Here is a 27,828-nt window from a genome sequence, read left to right as displayed (position 1 = left end):
CATTTCAGAACCACACCATGTATTAACAAGAGGATGGAATTATGATCTGATACATAGAATGAGGTTTCAAATTCAGATGCCATCTCACCATGTCAAGGAATCCTTCCTTAACTTTAGCATGCATAAAATCATTGAGAAATTGGGAAGAAAGTTGATCTCAATTATAAGCATTTTAGCATTGTATTTCACTTTTGATCAAAGTACTATTATACTGGAAACTGAAGATTTACATATATAGAAGAGAAATTGAAGTACCTCCAGCAAAGTATTTTGAGATTCCTCTGGGACATGGGGAAGCAAACGGGATAACAACATCTGCAGTCTCCATCCTGTAAATATTTTCCGTCCGGTCACGCATTTTCTACTTCTAACCTTCCGGGAATCATACCATCTACGGTAGTGATCAGAACAATAAAATTTTCCATAGTAGAATGACAATATTTCTCCCATCTCTTTTTTCCCTAGAAATCTCTTTATTGTAACAAAATTCTTCCCAAATATATATAAACCAAGGAGGAAACTATTAACATCAGCATCACTCCAGGGGTCACATTTTAAACCTGGAACTGGAGAATATCGTTTGCTTTGTTGTAGTCCAACTATGCTTGTTTTCCCTGAAATGATGTTTTCAATATTTGCACTTGCTGATTCCTTTTCATTGTCCAACCCAATATTCAAGTGGTCAGTATTGATTGCTGAACCTTTCTTCTTCAACTTAATATTTATCTTTTTTCTATTTGTTGATCCGACTGGCCTGTTTGGGTTAACCTCCTCATCATGATGACTAATAAACTCCCTTGTTTCATCTTCATTATTATTCACTTCCTGAAGCCACATGATTGGGATTGGTAAACCCATTTGAAAGGACTGAGAAACATCAACCATGACTCCTGAATCAGCAGGGTTCATTAGAGGCTGAAGACGCTTATATTCCATTAGCAAGGAAGGAATTTCTGCTTGGTAATCATCGCCAACGCGTGTACTCAAGTGTGGATCCCCAAAAATATCACTTCTATCTGGAGAACTTGGAGGAAATAACTGCTTGTCGGATGTTTCTTCAATGCAATTACCAGCATCATCCAGATGAACTGACTCCATCTGCTACACATAAAACAAAGAAAAAGGAGACTGATGAATCCAATACAAACAATTTGGACTACAAGCATACAAATAGGAACACAAGTGATGTGCCCAACAACAGAAAGCACAATGTTCCAATGATAATTTAGTGGGTTTGAGAATTCTTGCCTGAGGGTGTCAGATCATAGACAAGGAAGTAATTGCATACATAAATAATTTAAAAACCAAGTTTTTGAAATGATGAAAGTTCTGTAACAGACAGCGCAAGCACACACACACGCACAGAATTCTTCAATTTAGAAAAGTATTGTCTATGATATATTAATACACAAAATTTTCTTTTTCATAATACCATTAACCAATTAATCTATGAAGAAAACAAACAAAACTGATATAGTCCTACGGCCTTAGTTTTTTTTTAAATAAATTACTGTAAAAGTGATAAAAATAAACTTCATACAAAGGTCAATTACAAAGGACACCATGGACAATGTGACAAACTTTGCCTACTATATTTTCTACCATCCTCAACAAATTTCTGGCAGTTTTCAAAGGGTGAAACTTTGCTAATTCTATCTTCTACAATCCCAAAAGTGGAAAAATGTCTTTTGGAAATGAGTGGGAGAAGTCAAGACAATATAATCTCAACATGTACACTCTAATATATAGACCGTAAAATGCCTGATATTCACTTCTGTGTCAAAGCTAAATATCTTAATCATATAAACTTTAAAATTCTCTTTCATATTGTCATTTCTCATGATCCTTCTTTCTTTGCTTCAAGCACCCATAATCATGCCTTTTGATAGCATAGAAGTAAATGGTCTCCCTTTCCCAACCAACTAGAGGGAGTTATCAATTTAAAAAAACCAATATTACAAGGACAATCAATTTTCCTGAGCCCCCAATAAATTCACGAATCAAACTCTTACACAAAGCCCCATCAATGGTATTGTGAAGAGACATGCATATAGTGATCACCCTGTTAGAGACACATTCTAAATAAGTGAACTCAAGGCACAGAAAATAATTTTAAGAAGAAGAATAAGAAGGGAAAACATACGTAGCAGCGAATTTCAAGGCCACCACAAAACAAAATAATCAACCCCAGATCCACTTCTTACAAGATTTCAACATAAAAAACGATTGAGCATGTTTAGCAGCTGAATCAAAGCATATAAAAATAGAAAATAATAAAAAACGGAATACTGAAACCAAACAAGTACCTTCATGCAAAGTTTGAAAACTAAACAAATCACAATAAACCTGATAACATCAAAACCGACCATTGAGAACCAAAAGTTTGTATCATCAATTATCATTGATCCCAAAAAAAATTAACTAACATTTACACATTACACGCATGAAAAAACAATACCAATGCCTAGAGTAAGATCACAAAAGATAAACAGTAGTGCAGTCAAGCAAAGATACAGAGAGATTAAGCATTCACTAACCTCCATGGAAGAGCTTGAAATATCAAAAGCCCACGTGAGAAACAAAGCCTGGGCAAATGGGTTTCCATGTTATGCATTGATTAGCAACAACTATAAACTTTACCACGAAACACATCCAAACAAGTACCAAGCACGCTCTAAAAGAAGAACGAGGTAGAGAGAGACAGAGAGAGTACCTGGTTGAAGAGAGAGAGCCAAGTTTTGATGGGTGTGAAGTTGAATTGACGGGGCCAAAGGGAGGGAGAGAGAAAGAAGGAATTATACGAACCAAAGTTTCTTTCTCTACATACCAAGTCCGTCCATAGGGAGAGTAAATGGTTTTCCTTATGGCTTACAGGCTCAGAAAATAAATTAAAAAAAAAAAAAGTCTCTTTATATCTTGCAACTAACTAGGCTTGGGTGAAAGAAAAGGATCAAAAGGCAGACCTTTTACATATAAAGATTTTCAGACCCATTGAATATTTTTTTCTGAGCCCAAGACCCATTGAATTTAGTGTGGATAGAGACCTCTTATGTTCCAATCCCCATTATCGTTTAGTGGCCATTTCCAAGAGATCCTCATCGAAATGAGGACTACTCGGTGCAATATCGAATGCTTGGAGATTCTCGGATGCCCATAGAAGCTAAAAGAACTAAATGGATTAGTGGTTTAGAGGAATCACTTATGATGATCTCTGTTTATAACCTTACAGATTTTTAGGTTTATTGGTCCAATGATATCTTAAGTTTCATTACATCTTGTTATTCTTTTTTTTTTTTTGAAGTATTTTGTGTGATTTATTTGTATTAGCCTTGTTTGTTTTCCAAAAACATCTCATCTCATCTCACTTCATCATTACAACTTTTCCAAATCTCCACACAAAATAAAATAAACAATTCAACTTTTTCAAATCCCAAAACAACAATAATATTAAAAAATATATTTTAACAATATTTTATTCAACTTTTTAACTTTAATCTCATCTCATCTGATCTCATCTCATCTTATCTCTGAAAACAAACGAGCCCTGAGGTCTCAATGTTACTTGTCAAATGCATAAATAATGTACAGTTATAGTATTTAATTTTAAAAAGAAAAATACGGCTCGTCTTTTATTTTATTATCTTTAATTACATTAATTGATGCGGCATATTTTAAATGGTTATATAAGTTAACCATTTAAATAAAAAAATCCACTTAAAGTATGACACATCAGTTTTTTTTTTTAATTACTTAAATTCACTTAAATAAAATTTAAGTTGAAAAATAATATTTCTCTTTTAAAAAAATTTAAATACAGCAGAACTTTTGACTTCTAAGCTTGAACCATTGAATTTGTATCACCCATCAATAAAGTTTTGTTTTTGTTTTTAATTATATGACAATTCAAGGTGCCCTGTTCCTTGACAACAGTAGCTTGCCAATAGGCCAAAAATACTGTGATCTTGGAAAAGGAATTGCTATCAACAGTAGAACTATGTTCACTCCTTTGGTATGAAGCAAGGAAGAAAGGAGATATGGGTGTCATTAACTTGCAAAGAACCAGACTTGCAGTATGGTCATGGAATATAAGAGAATTGTTACAGACATAAAGAGATTATACGAAATAAATCTACAAATTGATATGAAATCCATTAGATTTATTTTATAATAAAAATAATTTTATAATTTAATATACCACGTCAAGTCATATCAGTTTGTAGATTTATTTTTATATAATCATTTTGTGACTAAAGAAACTGCACATAGTACTGTATTTATCTAAGAAAAACGTTAATCAAAAGGATATCTTGCTATTAGGTTTGGAGTTAAAACAGATATTTAAGGAGAGATAAGGATCTCTAATTTGCACACGCAGGCACACAGAAATTGGACGGCATTCAACAAATAAACTAGAAGTAGAAGCATTCTCATCTTTTTATCTTTTCACCTTTCGTAATCCTGAATACATAGTGATAAAAATCATTTTGATCTTCAATATTATTCTTATATTTGTCCAAGAATAGAAAAAAAGAGTTTTGAAAGTGGATGATTTGGTGTATGTTCTTAAGAGGTGGTGATATATAGAATAAGTTTAAAATTAAATTTTATTGTAAATAAAATACGAGTCAGCCATAAATGGAATGACTTGCATCCACGGATTCAGACCCAGAAACCCAGAAAATCAAGCACCATGCACCACAAAGATAGCATATGGAAAATCCATGTAGGAGCTGCTATATCCACTCTTGAAGAGTTTTCTGCATCCATTTATAAAAAGTTAAAATAAATGTAAAAGAAAAGGAAAAGTCTTCTTGCAAGCGAGTTTGTGCACCAAACCGGACATCGATACTGACATGTAAGGCCTTCGTTTAATGAAATGGTGATAATTGAGATGGGAATGATTTTCGTGAGATAAAAGACTTTCTTTTTTTCTAAAAATTTTTCTTCTTTTATTTTTCTTTTCAATAAAAAATTATGTCAGTATTAGTAAGCAATTTAGTATGCTAAACTGCTTGCACCTAATAAGTCTCGAAAGAAAAAGAGAGTGAATACTGAATACAAGGTTGTGTTTGGATGTTGAAATGAGTTGAGTTGAGTTGAGTTGAGATGATAAAATATTGTTAGAATATTATATTTTAATATTATTATTATTTTAGGATTTGAAAAAATTAAATTGTTTATTATATTTTGTATTAAAATTTAAAAAAATTGTAATGATAAATTGAGATGAGTTAAGGAACCAAACGAACCATAGTAAACAGCATTGTGCAAAGTACTTCAAATAAAGCCAAACTTGCATGAAACTTTTGACAGCAGCATAAATTAGAAGTGGAGAAGGCCCCTAATTACCTCTTCGAAAGCTTGAAACTATCATGTTAGGCTGACTTCAATTTATGAAATCATCATACATTACTTTTCAACTTGAGCTTATCCTTCTTTTTATCTTTTTTAGAAGATTTTTTCTACCTTTTCTTTTCTTAAATCTATTGGCTGATTCCTTGAATAAACTCTGGAATGAATAAAGGCCTTCATTGCCTCTGAAGAGGCCGAAAACAGGGTCCTTGACCTGCCCTATCTGTCAAGTGATTGAAAACAAAGACTTTGAAAACTATATTTCAAACTAAAAATAAAAATGGTTGTATGCTAAAAGTCCTCTCTTGCATGTTAGGGAAAAGTATAACACTTAGCTGTCCTTGATTGTTAGACCCAACTCAACTCATCTCAAATTAATCATTCAAGATGACTCATTATTTTTTCAATTTTTTATAAAAAAAAATTAAACACATCTCAACTTACTTCATATATTTTAATTTAAAAAATTAATTTTACAGTCTTGAGTAGGAGACTGTATTTACAGTCTCATTGATGAATAGAAATAAAATAAAATAAAAATTATTTTAAAAAGGATATTATTATAATTTTAATTATTTTTTAAACATAACTATATGGACTTGCATGAACAGTCCCCATTTAGAGATTGTATGTAAACTTAGTTAAACTCATCTCAATGAAACTTATAAAATATTATTATTTACATTTCAACTCAATTCATCTCAATATCTAAACGCGACGTGATTTGAATTCTATCAAGGTTTATAAGTGGCACCAAGTACCAAGTCCTCTGTTTTGATTTTTTTTAAGGATTTTCAGAAGTTTTTAATTCGTTTCCAACTCTTGGGTTTGCTTTTGTAAGTGCCAAGGTGTTTGGATTTATGATCATCGTATTCTTCTATCATAAATACCATTGTCTTTAGAATTTACCGACGAAAAAGGTTGTCACTTTACCTTAACACTGTAACGTTCTTGACTCAATATTGCTTTTTTTTTTTTTCTTTCCTTTTCTTTTTTCTGGGGTTTCAAAGATACCAAAAAGAGTCTACATTTCAAAAGCATGTGATTCTATTACGCATCCAAATACCTATGTTGATCGTAAATCAATTCATTTTACTATCCCAAATAATATTGTAGAGTTTCCACATGCCTTTGTTCCTAATATATTCTTTCCTATTTATTCATAAGGTATACGGATAAATATCGTCAGAATTGTAAGGCCGTTGACTAGTTTGATCCTTTGAATTATTTTAGTAGATTATAATAAAACTTTATAGAGTTGCCAAGATATTTCATTGTATTGAGTCAATTAAATCTTAACTATTGAAAGTTGAAATGAATAATTTGGTGAAACTCCATAAGAAAAAGATACAAGTTCAAGTGGACGTGAAGAGGAGAGGATGGTGATGAGAAAACAAGCTTTGTTTACTGTCGAAAGTGGAATAGTCTTTAAGGGTGGGAAGAATTGGAGCTCGTGATCCCTTGCCGACTGCGTCCAAATTGCGTTCACTCCAACGGTCAACGCTCATTCATAATATATTAAATTGAACTATATTAGATTTCTGAATTCACTAGTATATAATTTATAATTGATCGGAACGAGATTCGTGCATTTTTTTAATCCCTCTTCATGACTTCACCAATAAGCAACCTGTTTATTCAATTAAATTAAACCCAACAAAATTTTTTGTAAATATTTTCCAGCTCTAGATTTAGATCTGTATGGTGGTGAATGTGGAATCTTTATGAAGTTTTTTTTTTATTATTTATTTTTAAAAAAGAATTCTTATTATTATTATTATTTTTTAAATTTTCAGTCAAAAGGGTTTCTAATAAGAAAAAGGATTAGAGTATATATGAAAGAATAGTGAGGGAAATTCTCGAGAGTATTTGACGCCTTATGGGGATGAAAGGTCGGACTGCTTTTGAACTTTCGAGTAATAGAAGGGGCCTTTTGTTCATACTTGTTAAGAAAAGCGGTGAGCTAGCTTTATCGGTTGAAGATGCAGAGAAAGAGTGATTCAGCTTCATTTGATGCGTGTTTCTGCAGATCGTTGTCTGGGTATGTTTGATATTTGATTATGAACGTTGGCTTTGTTTTAACCTTTGTGATGTAGTTTAAATTCAACTTCGTTTTCTTTGTTCTTGTCTTTGCCTTTTCTTTGATTGATGGGAACAAACAAAAAGAAAGTAAAAGTTTGAACCTTATGCCTTATGCAGCAAAGTCAAATACTGTATTAATCTCAGTTGAATGAGTTTTCCTTTCAGGGGTCAAGAATGATATATTGTCTAAGATCTAAAAAAAAAAAAAAAAGATCTTATACTTCCCCTTAATTTCTTGGGGGAACAAACAGAGCATGATTGTATGCTGTATATTTTGATTGTTAAATTTAGGAACTTTAATGATGCATGAATATTGGCTTTTGATTAGGTCGAAAATCTGAACAGAGAAAGGGCAACATTAGCATTTGGTGAGAGGAAAACTGCCTCGCATTGTGCATTATTAAAAATGGGAAAGTTATGCTGCTTTCCAAAATTTAGGTTAGCCAGAATAATGGGCTGGCTTCAGATTGTACTGGGAGGGCTTGTTATAATTGTAAGCATATCGAGTCTCATTAGGTTCTACTCAGCCGGATTTTTCTCACCCTATGAAGATATGTGCCGGAAATTTTCTGGCATGAAGGATGATTATGATGATGGTTTTGACATAAAAGCATTGTCTGATCGAGTCGGTGAAGTACTGAATAGGATGGAAAGCTTGCAAGAAAAGCTCGAGTTGAAAGTAAAACAAATGGAGAGAAACAAAGCGGACTTGTTTAGAAATAATATCACTAGATTTGAGTATAAGAAGTATTTGGAAGAGGAAGTTATTGGACCTCTTTACAAGGCTCACATTGCTCTTAGACAGATTCGGCTGCCGAAAGTTGAAGGGATTAGGAACTCGACGATGAAGGAGGAACCTTTGATTAATACTTTTGTGATTGAGGAGATTAGGAAGTACATAACCCCAAAAGAGAATAAACTTGGGAAGATTAACATATATGGGTCAGAGAGGATACACAACACGATTGGGCATGCATGCGTCTTATTTAAGAAAGAACTGGAAGAGTATATGGATTATGACATTGGTTCTTATTGCAAAGATGATTGGAACTTAGCTCAGAGGCTTATGGTCAATGGTTGTGATCCTTTGCCTAGAAGACGGTGCTTGACACGGGCCTCCAAGCTTTACCAAAAACCGTATCCAATCAATGAGTCTTTATGGAGATTACCAGATGACAGAAATGTAAGGTGGAGCAATTACCAGTGCAGGAACTTTGAGTGCTTGTCGAGCAAGAACCCCAAGCGGGGTTATTCTAAGTGTGTTGGGTGTTTTGAAATGGAGAAGGAAAAGCTAAAATGGGTGACTAATAGCTCACTTCCAGTAGATTTTTTGATATCTGATGTTTTGGCAATCAAGCCTGGGGAGATGAGGATAGGTCTTGACTTTGGTATTGGTACAGGGACCTTTGCTGCAAGGATGAGAGAACACAATGTCACGATTGTCTCAACTGCTTTAAACCTTGGGGCTCCTTTCAACGAGATGATTGCACTTAGAGGTTTAATCCCTCTGCATATGACATTGAACCAACGCCTTCCATTCTTCGATAATACAATGGATTTGATTCATACAACTGGATTCATGGATGGCTGGATTGACCTGCTGTTAATGGATTTCATCCTGTTTGATTGGGATCGGGTTTTGCGGCCAGGAGGGCTGCTATGGATTGACAGGTTCTTTTGCACTAGAAAAGATCTAGATGATTACATGTACATGTTTCTGCAGTTCAGATACAAGAAGCACAAGTGGGTTGTTGGTCCCAAATCAAAGGATGAGGTCTATCTCTCAGCAGTGTTAGAGAAACCACCAAGAGCCATTTAATCAGATTACGTTTCTTGCTTTCTAATTTGTAACATGCATTGACCTGATGTTGTTAAAATACATGTTTGTAACCCCAATCTTGTTTGTGGACTTGATACACTGTAAAAGAAAAAAGAAAATCTCACAAATGTGGTGCACACTAGTACTCTTTGTTTGCCAAAATTCAATGTTGTTTTATTCTGACTGGGAATTGAAATGACGACACGTAGATCTACTTGGATTATAAAAAAAAAATTGTCCCCTCACTGCGCTGATAGCTGATTCGTTTGATCTTCTTGACCCTTGAGTCACCTTTCCACATGCAACAGCTGTAGCAATTACAAAGGGCATTGAATCACACCAGAAGTAGTCCCATATTCTCATCAATATAAGCTGAAATCCCATTCTTGTGAAGAATGCAAATCTCTCTTCCAGGCAGTTTTCCCATTTTTTTTTTTTATGTATGAACTATGAATTGGTAGCATATCCAGATGCATAGTGGGCATGCATCTCCATGCGACAGACTTCCATCAAAGAATTTGTACTTTCTGCATTCAACCAAATGCTGTCCTGCTCGACTGTTCGAGTGAGGCCGTCTCGACTTTACACATTGCAGCCTCTAGGAATGCCCAAATGCATCATATGTAATTTTCAAACCCATAAGTATGTTTCCTCACTTACCAGCTCTATGTGCCATTCTATATGTCGGCCCAGTCTATCTGTATGTCATTTTTTGGCAAGCCATTCCTATTCTGTCATATGATGACAAGCTTCACAAGGTACCTAGCTAGAGGTACATCTTTCTTGATGTTCATGAAAAAGAACTGAATAGGCCATGATTTAAGTGAAGGACGTCCTATGATTTTACCCGATATAATGGATACCAACTTTGTGAGACCAAGGCTTATCTGAGGAGGCCCAGGATTTCCTTTGGGGCTTCCAATATTTTTTTTAGCTTTAACCGATAGGAAATGGCAGTATCATCTGTTTTTGTAGATCTAGGGGATGGGTAGTGATAGGGTTACTACCTACTTATTACCCATTTACTACTTATAGTGTATTTGAATTATTTTTTTTTATCATTTTTTTTAAGTATTTTTTTAACATCTTTAATTATTAAGAAAAAATTAAAAAAATATATAATTTTACTAATAATCACTTTCTTAACCATTAAGTAAAATCAAAATAAAAATCAAAAATAAAAATCAAATATAAAAAGAGTAATAAATGGATAGTAGAAGGTTAGTAACCCTGTCGCCTGCATAGCATAATAGCATACTTCTTGGGCTTTATTCACCATGTACAGGGTTGGGCTTGAATGGGAAGAATATCACATTGTTTTAAGAAACCATTTGGGTAGTATATATGCATATAGAGTACCATTCTCTTTTTAAACTCAACTACTATTTCAGTGATCAGTATCAACAAAACCAAAAAACTATATGAAAACTTTTCATGATTTGCATCAAATGTACACAGCTTGCCTACTCCAAATTAAGTTTCAAGTGACCCTTTATCAGAGAAGGTAGACTCCAATTCCATCAATAACAGATCTTTCATGAAGAACCTCTTGCTCCCATCCTTTTGTGAAAAAAAAAGGTCTGTAATAGAATTTGTTTCCCTATGAGCATGCTCAAACTTAGCAGAAAAAAGTATTAAGCATGCCCATGATCACTTCCTGCCAACCCGGAATAAGATCCAAAAAGTTCATCACAAACAGATTCTCATGGTGCCTGATTAATTAGGTTGCTTTTTACCCAAGAAACAAAAGCAAGTACAGTACTTGCGGTTGGAACCATCCTGGGTTGGTGTGATATATATAAATATGCAGTAGTGTATTTGTAAGTATAAATTTGATGTCTTTACATTGTACGTTTCAACTTTCAAGCTGTAAATTTATATGATCTTACTTGTTCAGTGATTTAGATTCAGAGATGAGTTGATATGGGTTTTGAATGCAAACAAAGCAATTAATCGGAGAGATGGAAAAGAATACATGCCAGCCAGCCATCTGTGCAATCGTATAAAAGGAAGTGAAGGGAATCTCAGTAAAGTTAAACAAATGGGCATGCAATGAAAGAGAGGAGACACCAAAATAAATTATACTTCTCAAAATATTTTATATATCCTGGAAAGACTTCAAGAATCTTGCATCTATCAGGATCCTTTTATATGGAGATGATGCTTGAAACCTGCTTTAAAAAATCATGTATGCTATAATTTAACACAAAGATTTGCAGATGATGATCGATCATGTAATTAAATTATATATCATGAACCTAAAGCACGATCGAACATAATTAATTAGAAAAAATCTATTATAATAATTTATTTTTAGGTAATGCTTGATCGGTTGGAACCAAACAAAACTTTGAACGTGCACAATTAATGTCGTCCACTCATTTGAATAGTGTTAAATTACTACATATTGACATTAATATATATACTAATTAATACCATTAACTAGATTTACATGAGATTATAAGGCCCGTCTTACTGGGGTGGTGGGAGGTGGGAGGGGACCATTATTATATTCGTACGTACTATAAATCATGGGTACGGTTTTCTAGGGTACTTTTGGTGAATTCAAAATTCAGATATGGCTTAGTTAATCTCTGGCAATTAGATCGAAGGTATATAGATCTTTTACAATCACTAGTTAATTTAATAGTCTTGTATATGAATAAATTATATATAAATATATATAAATTATAAATAGTCTGGTTTGAATTGAATGGTTAAAAATAAATTTACAGTTTGAAGAAATGAAAGGAAAAAAAAAAAGTAAAGGTTAAAATATCGACCGGTACAAACCGAAATGATCGAAATTCTGATCGGTTAAAAATTATATCATTCTCTATATCCTTCTCTATATCGGTTACTACAGAAATAGTATATTTTGGCGGTAGTGACATGTATGGTACAAAATTCAAAATTTTGATTAGTGGAAGTACCTACTAATTGTTTAGGATGCACATCACAACTTTTTATATTTTAGGATAGAGAAAACCTGGAGATCAGTCCCTCTATTGTTAGAAGAAAACCAGCCTTCCAATAGAAGCTTGCCACTTAAGCATTTGTATAGCCATTACCATGTATTTACCTACATCCGAACAGCAACCCGTCTCTCGCTTTCTTCCTATTTGAACCCAAATTTATCTTCACCCCACTCCATCCTAACCCAAACTCGACGGAATAATTATAGATAGAAGTTACTGTTGGGACTAATTATTTTGCATACATGATGTGGCATCATATAGACCACACATCTTACAAATCTAAAAAAAAAAAAGTAAAGAACTAAAAGTAGCCATGTAGTGAATGCAAAGTGTGCACTATTAAAGTAGCTTCTCTTTAGCATTACTCAACTTGATGACACCCCACTCATCTTCGACGGCAAAGAACACGACAACTGCCTCTGCCTCTCGAAGGAGCTCGCGCTCGACGGCATAGAACACGACTAAAATGAAACAAATTCCTCTGTATTTCTCCTTTGACATGACATGCATCCAGAGGCTAATCCTCAACGCTTATGAAAAATTACAAAAAGTTGCTAGTGTCAAGAATTTATGGTTAGCCTTGTTAGCCTTGACAATTTGCCTATCCAATCAACGAAATTAAGATTTCAGAACCCTGCGGCAATATGGTTGGTTCGACTTTCAAAATACAAAATCTTAAAGAATGGGTGCTTCAAGCCCAGACTCAAGTGCAAGGGTGTTAACGCTTTATACAATTATTTATGTTTCTACGGTTTGACGAATTTCAAAACTAGATCAATGGGTGTAGAAAAGTGAGCACCATCTTCCCAACAATCCTGAAAATTTGTAAAATACAGAACAAAAAATAATGAAGCTGAAAAATATGAAAATCTTCAGCATCAAGGTCCAATTGATTCCTGAGCATGCAAAGAATTTTAAAGGTCAGGTAGAATTAAATGTAGTCTAAAAATTTGAGATTGAGGAAGTCGAGCAAGAACTTTCAAGTTGCTTCGTATGTGCAGATGTTTTCAAATCCCATGTACTCATGCTGTTGAATATTTCTAATCGTGGTGGTGGAGATGGCCGATTTCGGTAGTGAATCGTCGTGGAGTTGTCTATGCAGTGGGGAAGGTTGGGCAAGAGTTTCAGTGGGAAAAAAGGTGGAGGTGGTGCTGTTTTGCTATTGAAGGATTTAATCACCTGCAAACCAGTGTATTGTGCTACTCTCATTTTTCTTACGTGGACCCACCTGGTTGGAGGGCTTTTTTTTGCCCAAAAACAACTGGCCGGGCCGTCCCAAAGCGGCTCTGTTTAGGATATTATTACACACTGTAAATAGGTAGTTTGGGGATACAAAATGGAATTAAGTACTACCATGCTTTGTGCACGTATAGATTTATATATATATTTATATATATATATATATATATATAATACATGGATGCATACTAACATCTATGTATATATATATATAAATTGACCTGCGCGCTGGCCGTCGAAGAGCAACATACGTGCCTTTGTTCGAGAAAATCAAGTTTGATCTTCATCATTTTAAGTTCAGAAATGGATGATGATCAGCAAGAGAGGTTGCTGCCAATTGCAAACGTGGGTCGGATCATGAAGCAGATCCTTCCCGCAACAACGAAGATTTCCAAGGAGGGCAAACAAACCATGCAAGAATGTGCAACAGAATTCATAAGTTTTGTTACTGCTGAGGCATCTGACAAGTGTCACAAGGAGAATCGCAAGACTGTCAATGGGGATGACATCTGTTGGGCTCTGAGTACTCTAGGGTTTGATAACTACGCTGAGGCCATTGTACGGTACTTATATAAATATAGGGAGGCTGAAAGGCAGAAAGCTAACCAAAACAAAGGAATTAACAGTTCTCAAGACAAGCAGCTTGAAGAATCAAATTATAGAAATGACCAACTTGGTAAGCAAACTCATGAAGATCCTCATGCTCCATTAGAGTTTAGAGCTATTGATGAGAAGGGTGACCACTCTCAAGCAGAAGCTGCTTCTTGAACTAATGTTTGATCTACTGCTCTATGATGGTGATGAATATTATGATATATCAGTAATGGAGGCATGAGAGGTTGAAGCCAAAATGTGAAAGATCATTTGTATCTTTCTTCAATACATACTTCATATAATATATTTATACTTAGGTACGTAGTCTGAGGTAAATTTGCATCAATGTTTCTGCTGCCACTTAAATGTTTCCTCTTCCATATTTCGTCCCTTTTTTGTTTTGGTAAAGGAGGGGATCGAACTTCCGTAGAAGGCCGTGGTCAACAATAATATATGTAGTTTTTCTTGGACTTTAATTTTCAGTTCATATATGGCAGATCTTAATGTTAAGATCATGGTAATTTAATTAGAACATCTGTAGAAGCTGGTCATCATCAATATCTATATATATATAGTTCTGCTAGCTTGCTCATTGCGGAGTATACATGCATGAGATGCAGATCATCATCCTAATTTTCTGACCGCATGTATATTATATATAGTTCTAACCAGTTCTTGATTTTGAATGCGCGCGCGCGCGCGCACATATATATACACTTTTTGTTGTTGTTGTTGTTCATGTGTTCGGTCATTGAATGCATATGTGCTCGAGCTAGCATGTATAGTTTACAGGGCATGCAGTAAATTAATGAAGACAATTTCTAAAGGATCAGTACTACACCAGCTTCGGAGTACTTGACGAGACAAAAAGTTGGCTTAATTATTAGTTAAGTTCATGATAGCATAGCATAGCATAAAATTAAAGAGGAATCTTAATTACATTATTTGATGGGGAACTAATTCTCGAAACTTTTTCATTTAGAGCACTTAAGGCCGATCATTAAATTATCATGAAGAACAGTATGCAGGTAAATGAGATATTACGACGTACGTACATATATAATTTGGCACCAAGCTGCAGGCGCTCATTTATATATATATAAGAATACTTGAAATTTTTAAATCATATTACGTACTTATATACATTACTAGTACTGCAGGTCGATTATACATGATTTTTAACTTCTAATTTCCGTACGTAACTTTGATCAATAATATTCCTGCAGATCAATGATCGACAAAGATCAAGAAATTTAATTAGGCTGTGTCCGAGAAATTAATAACCATATATATAATAATAATAATTATAATCACTGACATACAATTAAATCTGCATTAATTATTGTATTAATTAATATCTGCATTGAATTAAACATCAGCATGCAGATCATGAGTGTAGTAGTAGTACTCATCATGTACAATTGGCCGCTCTCCCTTTTCTTGTCATTCTATATATTTTGTAATTCTATATATATATATATATATATATATATATATATATTTCCCGAACATCGAAACCATTACTCAAATCTTCATTAATGAAGATTATAATGCCAATTAATCCAAGCGCTGATCTGCGCAGTTATCTGCATGCAGATCACAAAAGAGGTCAAGAACCAAAACTAAACTCTCTGTATGTACGTACGTGCAATTACTTCTTCATTCCCATAAATATTATATGTGTCTCTGTGTGTGTGAGCATTCTTCAAGACCAATTTCAGAAGGAAAAAGAGAATCATGAAAAGTGAAAGTTTTCAGCTGATATTCAAACATCTAAGATCACAATAATATTAGTAATTCTGATGATCAGCATGATCCATCTTTAACTAACCTCGAAGTAAACTTTAATTGATCCTTACAAATGTTTACAGCAAATATATATATAATATCATGTAGCTAAAGATCATTGACTATATATATATATACTAGGTTTCGGATTTTGGTAACCCTAGAAGCAGGGACCACAATCATCACGTGGCTTTACATAACATGATTTGTCGTGAACATGATATATACAAGTTCTCTGGCATGCTTATATATATTTTACTCTCAGCAAATGGATTAGGGTAATTTTCCCATAAAAAGTTGGCTGTAAAGTGCTACTAATAAGATTTAAATTTTGTAAGAGTTAGGGTTTCGACATGCATGCAGCAGCCTAGCTAGGGTTTCTGTGTACAACATGCTCTTGGGACCACTTCTCAACTATCATGATCTGCTATATATATTCTTTTCCCTCTCATTTTCAAAAGACTAACTCAAAGACGCGCTTAATTCAATAGGTTTGAAAACTTCCACTAATTATGTTTGGTACGAAAGGTATGGATCAAGGACCTCCCACTACTTTATATGTTTCCCAATATAGAGAGAAATTGTCTCAAAAATGAGCATGCATGAAAGATTAAAGGGAGAGTGCATATATATATGATACTATATATATATATATATGTGTTATACAAAAGCTGAAAATTACCTCGAAACCAACTATATCAGTAGTACTGCATGCAGCATCATGTGATGATGCTTTTCTTGATAGAATAAGTACTCCAGAAACCTCAATATATAGTACTTTTGGACCAACTATATATATATATATATGCACAAATTAAGTCAGTCTTGTTTTATGGTGTTGCTAGTCATGTCCCGCCATTTAAACCAAGGCAGCTAGCTAGGATTGTTTCATGGTGTGTTCAACTAGGACAATTTTGAAAAGTTCAAAATTTAGGACTAATTATATCAATGCATGCAGTACAATCTGATGGTTTTCTTGATAGAATAATTTCGAAAACCTCAAAGATATTGGAACAAGCTACAATAAGCTGGCAGTAACATGCAAAGATTTCCTTGATTGAATGATTTCGGATAAGCGTTGCTTCCATGGACTCCGACCATGGATTTGCGGTATCGAACTTCATAACCTGCTCACACAGATGGCTAGCTAATTATCGAGTGCAAACATGGCACTTCGGCAACAGTGAATCTCATTAAACTATGATAAATCGGTGTTGCATCACAATTATATATTGCACTCATTTTCCCGGGAGGGGGGCAAATGGCTTATGGGTTGTCATATATATGAGTGCAGCCATTTGTAAGAAAAATGCAAGTTTGTTGCAAACTGCAAGAATTAGCTAGCTAGGTACCCCTGTATATATGATCATAACATGAAATATATAGTTGTTTACTTAGTGAAGTTGGCTTATATAAATGATGTTTTGATATAGAATGTGATGTGACTAGTCATGTATTCCTAGGGTCATAACAAATAGCCTAGCTAGCATCGGAGCTAACCTTTTAATATATCTGCACATGCAAGCTAGAACATCACAGATTTGAGTGAGAGGATTGTGATATCTTATATTTGCTATTAAATCACCTCATGTGATATATAGAGTTGCGTGGATATAAGTCTTAGATCAGTCAATATTTACTAGATGGATGGATATGGTCTATAAAGTAGGCTAATGCGCGCTTTCGATCTATATATATATATATATCATGATACCCTACGAAATTAAAAAGGCTTCATTGATCTTCTAAATCATCAAATCTTTCGATTAAGACCCTAATGATCGTTCATCTATAAACCCTAAATGGTTGATCAGGAACTAATTATCTAGCTAAAATATAAATATAGACCAAGCTGGTAAAAACAGTACTAGGTTGTAAACAATTAGTATGAAACTGATGCGTGGAAAGCTTAATTCCGTAATCACCACCATGCAGTCGTTGCTTCCTTCATGAAAATTGCAATTTCAAGCTGAGCATTTTTAATTGTGCTTGAACATTAATATAATATATACCATCGCTACTGTGATAAACTGGACAAGAAGAGTACTAGTACTACTACTTAATCAGAGAAAAGGTATAATCGATGATCAGGTGCATGGGAGGATAGGTGATAACATCCCACTTTTGAATATGAAAACTGATTGCAAATTAGATGACGAAGAATTCAACAATAACATTGATGTTTTCTTCTCTCTTTCTTCCCTTGTCAGCCAAAAGGAAATTAAGCATCAATTAAACAGCTTGCCTAGCTAGCTATTTATTATCATGACTGAGTTCTTGGCTTGGAAATTACTTGGATGAACTAGTAGTACTGGTACGCACTAAAAAAATGCTTTCAATCTGCATGCATCACCAAATAGATAACAATTATCCATTTTTTGTAGCTTGGCTTAATCAAACTTCAATTTATGAGTACGTTAATTAAAAGCATTTGTATGTTGACGTCTATTATAAATATTGATTGAATAATGATGTTGAGGCCTCTATATATAATATTACTAGCTAGTTTCATTGAGCTACATCAAGGGTACGTATCTTCAAGATCAATAATGAGTTTTTAAAATTTTGAATCGATCATTATGACTTAAATATAAGTGGCTTGAGGTCAAGAGCGCCTAATGACATATGACCCAGTTCTCCAAATAGAAAACTTGGATTGAAAAACCCCCATTCCCTTGTAAAAAAAAATCAGTGGCTTAAATTTTTATTCGATCGGCTTTAGCAACCAGCAGAGAGCCTGCGAGGCCCAAGGGTTTGATCCCCACCACTTGTTCTGGATCGACCTAGCAAGTAAAGAGCCTAAATTAAGGGTATTATTAATTACAAACGAGTTAGAACCTTCGAACAAATGAGAGAGAGTTGCAATCTCACTCCCAAAAGAGATCTCAATTAGTGGTGTAACTGGTCCTTTTCAGTCCGGTTTTAGACAAATTTTGAAACTCAACCAATATACACTTATTTTGAAAAATTAAGAATCGATACGAACCAATTCATCACCAAAACTGAAACTTTCAATTTTTCCGGTTTTTCAGTTTACTAGCATTATATAAGTTTAATATTATAATTTTTTCAATACTAAACTTAATTATTAGAATTTATTATTTATTATTAACAATTACTAATTCATTAATATTCAATTATACTAGTATGGTATAAGTCGTGTATAACTTACTAATGAGATTAATAAACTTGAATAATAAGATTAAAATAGCATAATTAGTGTCTAGTTATACTAGTATAAATAGTATCTAACTTACATAAAATGTTATATGAATTAGAAATTTAGCATATAATATATATAATATAATATAAAAATTATATATATCGGTCCAGTTCGGTTTAAATATGAAAATCGGTACCACACTGGTTAGGACCGGTTTTGGTTCTTAAGAACCAGTACAATACCGGACCGATTACAAACCAAATGAAATCCACCAGTTCGGTCTGGTTCAATCGATTTTTAGATTTTCTTTTACACCCCTAATTCCCATAACTTTCAGTTGGTGGTGAATTGTACATCTAATTAGCTATGGTATCAGTGAGATCATAGAATAGGCTTTCAAACGTACCTAGCTGAAAATTAGACCCCTCACAAGTATATATTTGTGTCGTGTCAGGTCAAGTCAGGTCAGCTTATGTAATGGGCGACCAGACTAGAGCCTCTTAGAATAATTTTATAGAAAAATAACTTCTCAATATATATAATAATATGAGATTTCATTCACTACCCTTTTATGATCAGTTAGTACAGCTTTAACTCAATGCTTGCAATTTGCAAATAAGTATCATGAGCTAAACCTTGACCAGATGGAAATGAATATAACTTGAGAAAATTGGGTGTGGGTTTGCAGTAGAGGGAACGCCCAATTTTTGCATAAATTGCTCTTTTGCACCCGAGCATTCCAAGTCACAGAGAGTGTATCTCATTCATAGGAAGAAGACGACTTCAGGCTTGTTTTTGCTATCAACCTCACTCTTTCCTTTCTTTATAACAGAAATTCAAACCTAAAACCTACCCCAACCTCGATCGGCCATACCTTTACGGCCCAAGTAAAAGCCCAGGGCCTGAATACTCATCGAACATCGTTGCCTAATATAATTTGGTAATTTCCCCTATCAATCTAATCCTCCTCTCTACCTTTACATGTTTCTCCATGGCCTTTAAATTCAACTGCAAAAAAAAATAATAATAATAAATAAATAAAAATACCTTCCATTTTCTATTATAGATCTCAGGATGTTGCATTCAGTTTTCCTTTCTGAGGGGGGAATTTATGGATAACATTCTCAGAAAAATAATGACTTTGAGATTGTTTTCTTGCAAACTCCGAAATTCTGTCTATTAGTAACATTAAATCTGTCCATTTATTGTGCCCCTGACATTAAAAAATGAGCAGCTCCGATGAGCCACATGAGGGCTGTCAAGAAAAAGCTTAGCTAGTACTTTGCTCCTACACAAAGATACAAAAGATAATTCGGAAATTACCATCATTAGTAGCACCGGGCACGACTTTGACCTAAACAGTACATGTTCTGGATTCTATCCTAACAAGCTTCCAATGATCATTGTTAGGAAAGAATACCTAAAATTAGCTCACTTGATTGACGTTCATAGCAAACAATAAAGCAGAAATGGAAAAGGGCAGCTCATAGCAACCTAATCGTGGCGGTGTTGGCATGGCAAGTGTAGGTACATGCTCGTCGTGATTCACATGAACTCCACAGTGAAATGGCAGATACTCTTAATTTGCACTAGAAGATATTCCTATACATTACTTGGATGCATGCCTAAATCAAGCAAATTAAATAAGAAGGTGCCAATACTGTGGTAAATTTGTGAGTGCACCTCCTAATTACCTCTTGCTGATAATTGCAAGCTGGTGAGTTACAGTTGAAGGTACTTAAATAGCTAAAGCTATGCTAGTTCTACTACAGCTTTGACCACAATTTTCTTTAATGGTGTAACAGTGCGGTGCTTCGTGTACCAGAGTAGAGTAGTATGCATCATGACCTAACATTCCACATTTGACATTCATCTAGTAAGGTAAGCAAAATAAACCAAAAATCAAAAGGTTTGATTGACAAAAGCTTCAACAAAGCCCCAACCATCATCAGGATCAGGTCCAACCCAATAACCAGCCATCACCATATGGGTACAATAACCTACATTACAAGGATAGGAAGCAATTTCAGAGACATATCTTGAGGGTGTCACTAAATGATGGCGATGACTCCAACTCACAGACAAAATGCCGCTATTTGCATTGCAGGTGGCAAGAAGCTTTGGAGCTGCAAATGTGATTGATACTCTCAGCTCAAAAGTACAAGCACAGAGAAGGTTGTTCAAATGTTCTATTTAAATATCCAACACATTGTGGCTTATAGCATCTAAATAAATCCAATTTTAATATCTTTGCAACTCAAAATTGGTTCCCCTACCAATAATAAGTCATCAATTTTAGGATTTAATAAAATAGAAAACCATACACTTTCTGTCATTGATTTCAATTGCATTGCATGTTTCTTTTTTTTATTCACAAGAACTCATTCAATCAACATATGGACTTGGGTTTGCAATTAACTAGAAAGAATTTTTACTTCCTCAACAAGCGGGCAAACTTGGGCTGAAGTTTCTAGACATAATGTAGGGCTTGCACTGGGACAACAAAATCCTGTCACAATTTATGGTTTAGAAGCTTAAGCTTTTAAATGTTGTAATCCAACCTAAGTTGGATCTTAATATTTTTGTTCAAAATAGTCACCTCGTTCCATTACTAGGAAATGTACAGTCTTTGTAATGGAAACTTTTATCAACCAACACACGTTCCATTACTGAGAAATGTGCATGTCTTAGTAAGGGAAGCTATTATCAACCAACACGTGCGCACACAGATTTTATGCAAACAAATTGTGCTTTCAACACGTCCAACCAATTGTTGACTACATCCAATACTAAACATGAGTCATTGTGAAATCACCACTTGTCCTAAAAGTTTAAGCTGATGGGAAGAGGTAGATTTTATTATTTTATATCTTAACACTCCCCCTCACTTGTAGACCAGACTTCCCCTCAATGAGTAGGCCCAACAAGTGTAATATTTAATTAAATGGGATAGAATGTAGAGTCAAGGTTCGAATTCAAGACCTTTGATCTAATACCGTGTAAAATCACCATTTATCCCAAAACCTTAAGCTGATGGGAAGAGATAGATTTTATTATTTTATATCTTAACAGTCACCGGCTATGATTTGAACATGATGAAAACTAAAACCAAGTAACAATCATTCTTTAATGGCTTCAATATACAGTACGCAAGGAGAAAGGAAAAGCAAACCTGTTCTGGCATTTGCTTGCCTTGAGAGTCTACCAGGAGATAATCTCCTTGGATGTACTTCCTGGAGGCAAGTCCCAACAAACAATAAGCATACAATAATACCAAATAAACATCTAAGCAGCAATATTAAAAACAAAATGTGACACAACATAGTTCTATACTTTAATCTTGACAACTTGCAGGACAGCCTAAAGAGAAGCGCCCACCCCCCCCCACAAATGGCTTGGACGAATCATAACTGGTGATACAAAACGCCAATCTTGGTATTTGACATTTTGTGATCCAGGGCGATTTACTGTGTGAAGGTCACACAAACCAAATGTTTGTGATCCACCACCAACTTCATAAAACAGAAAACAAATAACATGAGGACTCAACGGCATTCACGTTTAAGATTTAAATGTGACAAATTCACGTCTCACTCTTACATATTTTCTCAGAGGATATGCAAAAAAGGAAAAAAAGAAACCCACGGCACAAATCTAGCAGAAAGGAACCGAAGCTGTTGGAATTGAAGAATAAAGCTGGACCTACAGTACCTACGGTTCCACCTGATAAGAATGCAGTAGAAAGATGAAGAAACTAATTCTGTTACTATGAGCTGTAAATGTATTTTTATTTGTTATTCTTTATTCCGTTGCACTCTGTAATCTATAAATAGCAGTACATCTTTGTACTCAAGACGTGAAATACAATTCCATTATTCCATTTTTTATCTTCTCTCGTTACTACCTTCCTCTAGTTCACTCTGTTTTTCATTTCTTCTGCGTGACTATTAACAGAAGCATGTGGATATAGAACCTGAATCGTAAAACACATACTTGAGTAAATCATTTAGACTTTTCGTGAATTAGAAAGTTTTCCGCAGTCTAATCAAACATGAAACTCACGAAAGCAAAATTCTGCCGAGTCAACTACGTAGTCTAATCAAGAAAAATTACAGAGAGATTGATATCTTTTTTTTTTTTTTTTTTTTATACATTTGGGGAAGGAGGCAGAGAGATTGATATCTATAACTATAATAAGCATTAGAAAAGAGACCAGAAATAAATACACCATCGGAATGAGTCGGTTTTCATTCTTTCCACCCGTTCGGTTCCCGAGAAAATGTGAAGAAAATAAAAAGGCAAAATTCCGAGTATGTTTGTTTGACATCGGTTTCAAGGGAAAAAAAAAAAAAACCCAACCCAGCAAAGTAATGTAGCTGTAACTTGGGTGAATTCTTTTTTTTGGCAAGCAGGCATTTTACCACTCGAATACACTGAAAAGTTTGTCCTTTCTTTTCTTTTTTCCTTGAAGACTCGAAAGATTTCTTTCCTAACATTTTCTCAGTAACTAAAAAGGGGTCTGAGAGAGGAACTTTTGAAAGAGTGCTTGGGTACCAAAGGGTATTATTAACTTTTTTTACCTGAAGTTGGATTCGTGGATTACAGAGAGGCGTAGAGAAGCTTACGGAAAGCAAGTACGCCATTGACGAAGCTTTTCACTTCTTCGAAGTTCTTCGTAGGTGCCTCTTGGGTTTTAGAAGAAGATTGGACGACGCCGTTCTAAGCTGTTCTGCATCGCTCTATTTATGCTCGTAGTTTTCTTTTCTTTTTCCTTTTTAGCCGGCCAAGTAAAAACGTTTCACTTATTTTACAAAATTACTGAATTAATATTTAAGAGTAATGTCACGTCACTCTTGAATAGAAATTTTTTACTGTAAATAGAATTTTTGAATATTTAATCCAGTGAGTTTTTAGACTAAGGCATTATTCTATTTTACACAATGTTTAGCTATATATTAACAATAATTCTAGCTACAACCAGATAGAGCGCTTGCTGTGGAATCCGCTGATGTGGCAAACTGTCACGTCATCGTGTAACATTTTAAAAAAAAAACGGCAGAAGAAAGGACGAGAAACCAAAAACCTGAAAGCAGAGAGGGAGATCAACGAAAAATGAAAGTTGTTGTTAGTTCGAAATCAGAGAGGGAGAAACTGAAAGAGGTCCCGTCGTGCATTGGGCCGTCGTGCTTTGGATGCGTCTTATAGTGCCGTTGTGCGTTGGAGGTTAATCGAATCCAAAAAGCTGCATTGGGTTGAATCCTATAGATTGAAACTAGAGAGGGAAACCAAAGAGCGAAACTAGAGAGGTCGCCATCATGCTTTGGATCCATCTTCGCCGTTGGAGAAAAATAAAAAAAAAGTAGACGAAAAGTAAGAAACTAAGAAAAAGTAAAGTTGCAAATGATAAACTATCTTCTCATTATTGAGAATCAATTGATGATCCTGCGAGATCCCCTTACCAAGCTCCTCGGCTGAAACATGATTTTCTTCCATCTTACAAGTTGCATAAATGCATGTTAACCTGTGCATTGAAAAAGTAACTTCATTGTCACAATTGAGAGCTATCCACAAACAATTTACCAAGCCAAGCAATTCGAAAGTGCACAATTTCCAACCATGTGCGTATTTCTTTATTATAATTGATCACGATTACAGCCATACTCTGAAGCGAAGCGTCTTCAAGGACGTCATGTGGCCAACAAAAAGCTACAATGAACATCGAAAATAATCTTACATGATGTTTATGGTATGATGTTCCATGACTGACCATTGAAGATAAAATCTTTTGAAATATATAAGAGCAGTTGCCTGCCAAACATTAACCGATCCCAGAAATTTGAAAAGCCCATCATTACCTATATTTTCGCACTGATTTTGTGGGGGAGAAAAAAGAAACAATACCTGAATTTTATGAGGAAAGTGGAAGTTGTTACAAACTTCTTGAAGTTTACCTTCTCTAGTGCTTGTATTGCTCTTTGATTAGCAGCTTTGTATTTTTGAACCTATGTCATAGACCAAAACAGAAGCAATATAAAAGAAATACACGCTTTAAAAGGGGAAAAAACTAAAACTTACAAACCTACTCACATTGGTTTACATACATAAAAACACACGCAAGGTTTTATTTTCTTGCCAATGGATTGATTTCTCTCTCTCCGGTAGACCGAACAGAGTTGTAAGGAAAGCAAATTCCTCACTCAAATAACTCTACGCGTCGAAAATAATATTTTCCGTCTCGATTTGTTTAAATGATTTTCTTTTCCTACGGTTTCTCGTCAACCAAACGGGAAACAAATGGTGGTAATGGTAGCAAGGCACTAGTAAGAAAGGAACGTACCAACTCTTGAGGAGTCAAGATCATCCACTTGGCGTGATGAGTCGAGATCTGGAAATCTGCCATAGCGACTTGGAAGCCCTAACTCAGATGGTTTGAGAAATTATAAATCATGACCTGTTATTGATTTACTGAAGAAACTTTTCAGCATCAGAGATTTTTCCAGGAACTGCTCTACTTTTTCCCGCCTCGTTTTTTTTTTTTTCTTTTTTCCGCCGTATTTTAAGCCACGTGAAATGGAAAGAATTATTCGAGAAATAATTAATTTTTATAGAATAGAAATTTAATATTCTTTTATAACTATTTTATAATTTGTTATAATTTTATATTTATTTTATAAGTAATTTGTCGAGTAATCTTCTTTATTTATAAATATCTAAAATAAATTTTACGAGTTGTATTTATAAATAATTTGGCATCAACCTCCAAATATTGATTCGGATATTGGCAATACATTGTGCCCGTAAGATACGGAAGATATAGCAGAAGATATAGCAGCTGTTTGGATGAGATGGTTTTAGATTAAAATTAAAAATTAAAAATTGAATAAAATATTATTTTTTAATATTATTAAAATATTATTTTTTAATATTATTATTATTTGGATATTTGAAAAAGTTGAATTGTTTATTATATTTTATGTGAAACTTGAAAAAATTATAAAAATGAAATGAGATGAGATGAGATGAAATAATTTTACTACGGGCTTATATAGTGGTAGTGCAATTATAAAAAACGAGACTATAATCCGCGCAATGCGTGGAGTGTTGTGTATGTTGTATATGAGGGATAGAGATTTAGAGAGAGACCGGGTTAATTTTATAGTGGAGAAATTTGAAACGGTTTATAGGACAACGAAACAATATAAATGTTGAAATAGTACCTTTGGGTGGAGACTTGAATCAATTTATATCTTTATATGTGAAAAAAAAAATGAAACTTAAAAATTACAATAATTTATAACGAAACATTATTTTTAAAATGATTATCGCTCTATAAATATAACACTTCAAGTTTAATGGATAGAATGCCACATTGGAGTCATATAACTTTGCTTAAAATGTAAAACAATATAAATATTGAATTAGTATTTTTGGGTAGAGTCTTGAATTGGTTTATATCTTTATATATAAAAAAAGAAATAAAACTTAAAACTTATAATAATTCATAATGAAATATTACTTTTAAAAGGTTTACTGCTTCATAAACATAACACTTTAAATTTAATAGATAGAATGAATATTTTTATGGATAGAATGTATTTTGAATCCGCTTTTATATATATATATATATATATATATATATATATATATATACTACAGTAGGTAACGTCCAAGGGACGTTTGCCTTTTTCTTTTCTTTTTTTATCTAGTGATTGAAGAAGTGTTTTTTTAATAATTTTGTGAATTTTTTATTTTTTTAAAAAATGTTTATGATGATTAAAAAAATACATGAAAAAAGGAAAAGAAAAATAAAAAAGTGAAATACACATTCAGGACATATTTTCAGGCTACTTCTTCATTAGTTGTAGCAGTTCTTTTTAGTTAATTAAAAATATTATCATATTTAAATTATGTTAAAACTCTAATTATTTATATTGTTATACTTTTTTAAAAATATTTAACAAAATTTCATCATTTATTTAATATTCAGTAAAACTTTATCTTTTATTTAATGATGAGAAATTAATATTTTATAAATTGAAGTTAATTTTAAGTGTATGATATAATATTTAAATTTAAATTATCTATTTTATAGTTTAAATTAATATTTAAACTTCTACTGTTAGATTAAATCTGAAGATTAAAGATGAAGGGTTAGAATTTAAAACTCAAAAATCAATATTTTTTCATACTTTTCCTTTTTTCCTCTCTCATTCCTCATGCACGATTGTGGTATTACGTTGCACATTGGCATTCACATGGATAAACCCAAAAAGAAACAGAAAAACTAAACAAATATGTGAAGAAAAAAAAATTACTGTTCATAATTACTATTTATAAACAGTAACAAACAGTATAAGATATGCGAAGAAAAAAAAAAACTTCTTTACTGTTTATACTGTTGATAAACAGTAATGAACAGTAATATTATAGCCGCTTTTAAGTATACTAGCGGTAGAGCTACGTGCGAGGCACGTTTGCCTTGTATTATTATAAAATAAATTATTTAAAAATATAAACATCTACTGTACAAGAAAAAAACTCAGGTAAATGAGAATAATATAGATCATTAAAGTTGCAACCTACAGTTACATAGTGTACTACATGTATTTATAATAGAAAATGTTAGTATGCCGCTTGAGCTTGCCCCTCATTTTGATTGTTCATATATAAAATTCTTTTTTTACTATGATTGATTGAGAAAGTGGCTTTTAATGTATTGATGTATTTTTTTATTTTTTAAAAATATTTAAATATATATTAAAAAATTATGAGAAGAAAAAAATATAAATATAAATTTGTGTTAGGCGGGTACG

At 33.6% G+C, this 27,828-nt stretch overlaps 2 protein-coding genes and 1 pseudogene across 3 annotated transcripts; 1 reads left to right on the top strand and 2 right to left on the bottom strand.

Moving 5' to 3' along the window:
• The window catches only part of LOC109008059, a 48,608-nt pseudogene extending 23,193 nt beyond the window's left edge, over positions 1-25,415 (bottom strand).
• LOC109008083 lies at positions 7,185-9,448 on the top strand. The gene is made up of 2 exons (XM_018988054.2): positions 7,185-7,393; positions 7,763-9,448. Exon 2 carries the CDS (start codon positions 7,841-7,843, stop codon positions 9,251-9,253), a length of 1,413 nt encoding a protein of 470 aa, XP_018843599.1. The 5' UTR covers positions 7,185-7,393; positions 7,763-7,840; the 3' UTR covers positions 9,254-9,448.
• LOC109008084 lies at positions 20,890-23,719 on the bottom strand. Of its 2 annotated transcripts, none has more exons than XM_018988055.2 (3): positions 23,596-23,719; positions 22,188-22,248; positions 20,890-21,141 (listed from the first exon to the last, which is right to left on the bottom strand). In XM_018988055.2, the coding sequence occupies exons 1-3, from the start codon at positions 23,656-23,658 to the stop codon at positions 20,918-20,920; spliced, it is 348 nt and encodes a 115-aa protein (XP_018843600.1). In that variant the 5' UTR covers positions 23,659-23,719; the 3' UTR covers positions 20,890-20,917. The 2 variants fall into 2 exon arrangements, with proteins under 2 accessions (XP_018843600.1, XP_018843601.1); XM_018988056.2 differs by having other exon boundaries at positions 23,641-23,719.
• Positions 25,416-27,828: the final 2,413 nt, after the last annotated feature.

Source organism: Juglans regia, chromosome 11 (assembly GCF_001411555.2).
Source record: "Juglans regia cultivar Chandler chromosome 11, Walnut 2.0, whole genome shotgun sequence".
Lineage (NCBI taxonomy): Eukaryota > Viridiplantae > Streptophyta > Magnoliopsida > Fagales > Juglandaceae > Juglans > Juglans regia.
Note: the sequence above shows the minus strand (reverse complement) of the source record. Positions and strands in the feature narration are given on the sequence as shown.